At 32.3% G+C, this 7,936-nt stretch overlaps 1 protein-coding gene across 1 annotated transcript; it reads right to left on the bottom strand.

Annotated features, from left to right (window-relative positions):
- Nucleotides 1-4,398: 4,398 nt before the first annotated feature.
- On the bottom strand, nucleotides 4,399-5,903 carry LOC106333953 (ethylene-responsive transcription factor CRF3). Its single transcript, XM_013772332.1, has one exon. The coding sequence runs from the start codon at nucleotides 5,650-5,652 to the stop codon at nucleotides 4,615-4,617; it is 1,038 nt and encodes a 345-aa protein (XP_013627786.1). The 5' UTR covers nucleotides 5,653-5,903; the 3' UTR covers nucleotides 4,399-4,614.
- Between the last annotated feature and the right edge of the window lie 2,033 nt (nucleotides 5,904-7,936).

Raw genomic sequence — 7,936 nt, 5'->3', positions numbered from 1 at the left:
GGGGGGGGGGGGGGGGGGTGTTAAATTACTAGACATGAAAGATAATTATCATATTCTAGTTTCATGTACACAAGTGCTCTCTGGTGTTCAAAAAAAAATTACACAAGTGCTCTTTTTTTGCTTTGTTTAGAAATGACATTAATTAATAACAGATGCGTATATGAATATTGTAGATGCAAATATATAAAAATTGTTATCATGCATGAACGGCGCTTATACTAAAAAAAGGTTAGATGATCGATGTGTTTATTGTCTATTTCTGGTGGAACTATGCGGCCAGAACATACATTTTATTATGTGTATATAACTAGAAAATATATTTTTTAAATACATGTTTTTGGCTTTTGTATGAAACTTTAGTGTGACAAAAAATGACAAAATGTGAGCCTCTGTTGCAGGGGTTGTACGAGCCTATACCTAAGAGGCCAGCTCACGTGAGGCTTTCGCGTTTGTCAATTTCTAAATGTGTCCTTCCATCTTTTAAACAAATTAAATCACAGATTCTAATAGAGAAACTTGATACTGATTCTGACATTCAGGAACATTAAAAAAAAAACTAAACGACATACACGATTCGTGTTCTAATAAAGCCGTCAAAACGAAAACATAGGTTCGAAATATTAGGTTCCACAACTCAAAAACGTTTTATTAGTTTGACGTCAAAGCTACTACATCAAATGGAGTAACATCACAATTATGAAAATATCTTTTATAGTGTTAAGTGACAACCATTTTCCGTTATAGTGTACTACCATATTTAAATACTTAGACATCAAACAAGTTCTCTCCAAATTGTCTGTATTGGTGAATCTTTCACCATTTGTATTAATATTTAGCTAGAGTGTCTATTAAAAAAAAGTTTTAAAAAACTTATGCCAACGTCTCTAGTTTTCATAAAATAATTTAATTAAATATTAATATGATTGGTGAAAGATTCTTATGAGAGATTCTTATGAGAGATTCATCAATATGGATAATCTAATGAGCTATCTACCCTTTGTAAATACAATAATGAGTGTAAGTTCGTTAAATTAACTGTTTCATTATTACTCTAAAATGTAGTATGTTTTATAATTTTCAGGTTGAAATGTCAATTGGTTACTATACAAAAGCTTTACTCGTTTTGCTACTCATGATGCCAACAAATAAGTTCGGTTCAAAGTCTTTGACCAATATCTCTGTCCATTTGTCAATATCTATCTGTTCAATACCAAGTTGCTTTAATGTATTTTCTGATTTTTTTTTTCTGAATTGGTACATTTGTTTGTGATTGATTATATAAAAAATTCCTGATAAAAAAAATCTTTTGAAACATATTTTTCAGTATAGCTTCTTTTGATTCGAAGTTAGGATCTTCAGAAAATGTTCACACTAACCGGTTTGTCGAGTCTTGAGTTTCTTTAACTGTGGGCGAGAAGCCACGGTTAAAGGAACGTTTATAAAGCATAAACAGTAATAACACTTAAGATTAAAGTGCCTCAAAGTAATTTTAAAGGTGAAAGAAAAAGAAAAAAGTTACCTCAAAGTGTAGGATTTTTTTTTATCAAAACTTAACTGAACCAATTTGTACTATGGTGACTTTTTCGATACTCCAAAAAGGGGAACTAAATACATATTGAAAATGGTACGAAAGGAAAAAGGGTTGAATGTAACGAACACGGACTCACGTGAGTAGAGAGACATAATGATCCTTAGCATCCCATGTTATATAATATACTCGAATTATCACTAACCTAAGATATCCTTATCAAGCATGCAATATATATATATAATCCTTACATGCACACATCATATATTTATATGTATGAATAACTGAATATTATGAATCAGAAACACAAGCACACCCGTAATTATAATCACTCTATGGATATGTTAGTTTTAATACAAGATACAGTGGAAAACATCATGACTGTTACATTGTACTACAAAACATTGTTTCCTTTGGTAAATATGGATACTGGTGGTAAATTGATTAAGGGGACAGTTAATTTGTCAGTGTCCAAGATATTACTAGTTATTATATTTTTATCCAAATTACGTAGATGTGAAGTGAAATTTAAAATAATTATAGATGTTGTCAAGTTTCTTGACAATACTTGTAAGACAAAAAGGCCAATACTTGAACGAGCTAGTTCTTCTCAAACCGGAGGATTGGAATAAGACTAATAAACTTTTCTTGTTGACTTATTTTCTATACAACCTATGGAGATTTACGATCACCATGTTATTTATGGGTATGATTGGTACACATCAGCTTAAATGAGAAGAAATAATATAGAGTAATTTGGTGGAAAAGTTCTAGAGTAAAAACAATAACAATAACAAAATAAAAATCAAACTCAGCGTAACTTATTTTCTCTCTACAAACCTGGAAGAAAAAAAAGTAGACAGAATTAAACAGTACACAGAGTAAAAAATAAAAAAAAATAATTACTTTTTCACCTGATTGGTGAATTTACTAGTGGGAATGAACGTAACTGAAATGTGGCTGAAATATTATCGCACTCGTGTCATCCAATCACACTCTATGTGTTAGTCTGGTCGTATTAATATTCATTTTGACCAACAGTGGCATACAATGTAATTACTATGTTCATATATATTGATTTAATTAGGCCATTTATAATCACGATAGAGTATGTATAACTATATAATATTTATTTTTATCTGGGGGGTAATGATGTTGTGATCATTTGATATAAAAGATTTACGGGTGGAGAGATGAACTCCAATATATTAGTGTAATAAAATAACAAAACAGTGTAATTATATTACTAAATAAAATAAACGCAGCGAAAGTAGATATATTTCTATGTATTTTGTATGTAATCGAATAAATTGAACAATATGATAACCGTTGAAAACAAACAAGGCGTACGTATGATGTCTCTATCTCGGCGATAACAGACCAAGTGGTAACCTTATTCAAATCCTATTGGGACATTGTCCTTTCACGTCACAAAAGCGAAAGCCAAAACCTTTAACTACTCTCTTCTACAAAACCAAATCTATCAGTATTTTAAATTTATATCAGAGATAAAAAATAATACAAATATAGACGGTTTTAAATGTGATTTAAAATTTAAGGTCTATGTGTGTGTTTAACTTTTTTCCACGTAAATATATTTTTTGAAATGTTTCATGTGCACCTACTTTTCTCCGACATTTGACCGAATTTTCAAATAAAATTCTTAAACTTTTCATTCGTTATTGGTCTTTAATAATTATACCAACCGGCAAGTAGCCAGCAAGCTAACACGACGGAAGAAAAAAGCGACGTCCAAATTTTTCTTTTTGCTGCATTAAGTTCGATGATAGTTCAGACTTTAGACCAAAAGAAAGTTAGAAGATGGTTGAGACAAAAAAGAGTTACAAAACTCAATTACTTTGATAATTGATCTATTATTGGTATTCTACACATAATGCTATGCTGGTCGAACCTATTTTACAAATGCTGTTAGAAATAGTTCGTCTATGGACTATGGGTCTACCGCATATGTAACTTGTTTTATTTACTGCAACACACAAATGGTATATAAACAGATAATAGAATAGATTAGACTCCAGTATATTTGAGATTTTCTTAGTCTCAGAAAGTATATTTGTTGTTGGCTGTTGAGTTCCGAATTTGATTTTATACATGATGATCAATGGGAGAACATGTTAAAACCAAAAAAAAAAAAGATGATTTATGTGGATAGTTAGGAAATGAATTTCTATAAAATGAAATCAGACATTATGATAGACAGTAAAACAAGACAAATGAAATCAAACATTTTACCCTTAGACTGCATCAATCTCATTCAGTTGATCATCAAAGTTGTTATCATTAATGGTGTATCCAATATATGCTTGGATCTGTTGCTAGTATGCTTCCCACTATAGCAGTGAATCCTTTAGCCTTTTTGGCTTCTTTGGCGTTTTAAACAATTCTCCATTCATTTAAAATAAAGTTTTATCTATAATAACAATTATATAATTTTATTAATCAAAAATAAATAAAATTATAAATGGTACAATAGAGAAATATGAATCAAAGCATCAAAAGCCTCTTCAGTATTAATATCCATAATATTACAATATGAGAATTTTATATAATCGTATGCACACATTTCTATGAGTTAATATTCTTTTTCTTTTTTTTGAGTTAATATTCTTTACCAAGCATAAAAAGTTAAAACTCAACGCATTCTCTTTTGGTGAAAAGCCTGCCTGAACGAGAACACAAATAAGACCAAACCCAAAAGCCATTCACTTCACCGGCCACGACCGTAATTTGCGCCTCATAGTATGACATTGACAAAGAGAATGCCACTTTAGCTTTTCTAAAATAAATAATTAACGAATTGAATAAATGCAAATGCTATAAATATCACTTAAAAAAATTTAACACGTTCGTGCAACTAATAACACATTTAATTATTGAATAAGAACAAAACTCATTAACTATTTCCCCACTATTCCTCCAAAATTGTTTTACAAGCTCCTGACAAAACTAAATTATTAAATGCTAAAAAGCTCATTAAATAAATTTCAAAAAACATCAAAATTGTTGTTTGGTCGCACGCACCATACATCTTTGCTATGGTTTCTCTTATTCTCTTGCTCATGATATTAAACGACTAACAGATCTGATATCAACGAATCATCAAATTCACTGAACACTGAGCCAATATCTTTAGTAAACTCATCTCCAATGTTCATCATAATTTCTTCATCCAAGAAAGTATCACTGAAGACATCATTTTCCAAAAATAATTGACCCATTGGTTGATCGAGGATTGAAAACTCCGGTGTTGATTCGTTGAAATAGTTGTCTAGAAACGTACTATCCAACATAAACGAATCTTCTGATTCACCTGAACCGGAACTAAACCCGGTATGGCACCACGATGCATCTGAAATTTCCGGTTCCGGTTTAGCTGATTTAAACGGTTGTTGTATTTCTTCGGATGATGATTGGAGATTGAGAACCGATGTGGGAGATGAAACATGCTGAAAATCTTCAGTTGATTCGGTACTCGATGTTGTTATTGTCGTTGTAATGTTGCTTTCCGGTTTATCAATAACCGGTTGTTCCGGTTCTGACTCTTCTTGAGATTGAGGCGGTACAGAGAAGTTGGTTAGAGCGTCCGGTCCACGGAGTCTAATAGCAGCGTTATCGTAAACCACGGCGGCTTCCTCCGCCGTCTCGAAAGTCCCGAGCCAAAGCCTCCGCTTCTGCTCCGGATCTCGAATCTCCGCCGCCCATTTCCCCCACGGCCGCTGTCTAACGCCGCGGAACTTCCTCACGTTTTGCCCCGAGGAGGTCGACACTTTGAGAGGACGGTGGCGGTCCGACGCCGGAGACGAGAGTCTCTTCCTCTCCTTCATCGAAACTCCGGTGTTGTTGCAGCCTGGCTCGACTTTGATCTCGTTAACGAATCTCCTGACTCGCCGGCGAGGAAAGAGGAAGTCTTCTTCTTCTTCGTCGCTTGATGAGTCGGTCGCGTAAGGATCGGTTACGGAGACGCGAACGATTTTAACTGAGTCAGGTCGAGTTTCCGGTGACGTTTTGGTGTATTTGGTGACTGATGTTTTGTGCTCAGAGTACTTCAATGGTCGAAAGTCCATGTACTCGTGTAACTCCTCATCCATCATATTCATAATCATTTTTCTCTCTCAATATTTGCATCAAAATGAAAAGAAAAAAAATTGATTTATAAAAGGATGATAAACTTGAGAATCAAGGGAAGTTTATCGGTTTATTAGGAAGAGATTTCGAGAGAATCAAAACTAGAAAATAAAACTTGTGAAGGATTTATCACGAGAATTTAATTTTAAAAAAAAAGAAGTGAGAAAATATCGAAGATTTTTTTTTTTTTTCTGGTGAAAGAGAGAAAACGTGTTTTGGAAACGCAGTGGCAGACTTCTCAAGCTCACTCTTAACATTCTCATTTATAGCCATTGTTAGGAGAGAGAGAATCTAAACTGTGATTATTTTAATAATAAAATGTATTGTTTTATTTTTTAATTTATGTATGTTCCACCAGTGGCATTTTTAGATACTATTCACTTAAATGAAGGGGTATTTTAGGAATACAAAGTTTAAATTACGGTTAGCCGCATTCATAAGAGCAAGTTGCATGGTAACACATGTCGATATTAGATATTTGGCCTCTCGTTGTTGCTCATTGTATGTGCTGAGTCAGCGCGTGGTTATCAGTCTTGAACTTCGCGATTCATATCACGTGATACCCAAGATACCCGGTCCTGTTTTCTTTTTCTTATAGAAATTTTACTTTTTATCAGTAAATTTTATAATAATAAAAACAAATAACTTCTTCGCAACTTGTTTTTTATATGTAAAACTCTGTTTTACTAGCTGTTACCACTTCAGTAGCTTTGACCGACGTGTATAAGTAAATAATGACGATTCTTGAGGGTGATTGCGTCTTTCTGGACTCTATATCTCAACTGCCATGTACTAAAAGTCTTTTACTTAAATTAGTCTCCAACTGTTACCAAATTATAGAAAATTTTAATAAAATGCTATGTTCATAGTTTGGATACATTGTACTGGCATTGTTTTGTTTCCTAAACAAGGAAACAAATAAACGTAATTAGTAAAGAATAAATATTATTTAGGAAGTTAAATATTTATTTCTATCTGCATAACTCACTAGGAGGAAAACATCTGTTAAGAATACTAGTAATATGTTAGCTAAAATCTTACTATCATTTTCCTTCTGCTAAAAATATCTTCACCCATTTACAGCTATAAAGTAACTAGGATTTGCCGCCATTTATAATTGGTTGTTGGCTTTTTCTTGTACTATTTGTTCTTTCACGCCCCTTCCCACCAGTGCTTGGTGTTTTTCACGCTCTTCTCAAATACTTTTAAAATTAAAAGAAATTTATCTAAAGATTCTAAACACACAATTGTCATTTCAGTTTTTCTTAATTACACTAAGATACCCTCCTTAATTACACTAAGATATCCTCTCTAAAAAACCTCATTGATCATGGTCTTAAATATTCATGTTTTGGAGTTTTACTTGGGTTCAAAAAAAGTAAAGCTATATATAATTTGTAGGAATTAGAAAAATATTCTTTATATTTTCGTTTGATACAAAGAGATTTGATATATTTATTTTTTTTGCATAAAAGGCTAGATTTGATATATTTTTGCTAAACTGTTAAATTCATTTATCAACCAAAAAAAAGTTTACATACTTTAATTTGGCTTTAAACATTATAAACTAAAAGAGTTTAAAATCTTGCTCCTATTAGAATTTTAGCTAGAAACAGATTTAAACAAAACATTGATATTAGAAAAAAAGAGCTTGACATCCATCATCTTCCGCGGTTAGCTCGTTACATCTTCCGCGGTTAGCTCGTTACATGTATCCACCTGTGAATAATTTTTTTTCTTGCATTTTCGTTGCGTCTTTGTCGTAAGACAAATAGCCGGTGATGAATCTCTGAGCGGATCGTATGAGCCAGACTTGTCTCCATATCCAGTAAATTGTTGCTTGGAAAGCCATTTCAATAATGTTGAATCCATCTTTGGCAGTCTATTACGCATCAGGAAGTTCAATGTACGAGTCCAATCCGGATTGATTTGGTACCTTTTATTAATTCATGATTGATGTAAGAAGTGCTAGTATTGCATCGAATGCTCTAAATATATAATCTTATAGTATCAAAATGTAAATCTTATAGGTCATTCACAAAAATATTTTCTTTTTGTAAAACCGGGATCAAATTTTCTAACAATGATTAAATTTAATATTTGGGCCATTGTAGTTTCAAATTTTATCAATGAAAGAAATCAATAGGAAAAATCTGTTTGAATATTTGTGTAAAAAAGAGAGGTGAAATTAGTTGAACTAACATTATTTTTTCCATTAAATTACTGACAGCAAGAAATTAATTCTTTCTGAATTTACCACCT

Source organism: Brassica oleracea, chromosome C3, assembly GCF_000695525.1.
Source record: "Brassica oleracea var. oleracea cultivar TO1000 chromosome C3, BOL, whole genome shotgun sequence".
NCBI classification, from domain to species: Eukaryota; Viridiplantae; Streptophyta; class Magnoliopsida; order Brassicales; family Brassicaceae; genus Brassica; species Brassica oleracea.
Note: the sequence above shows the minus strand (reverse complement) of the source record. Positions and strands in the feature narration are given on the sequence as shown.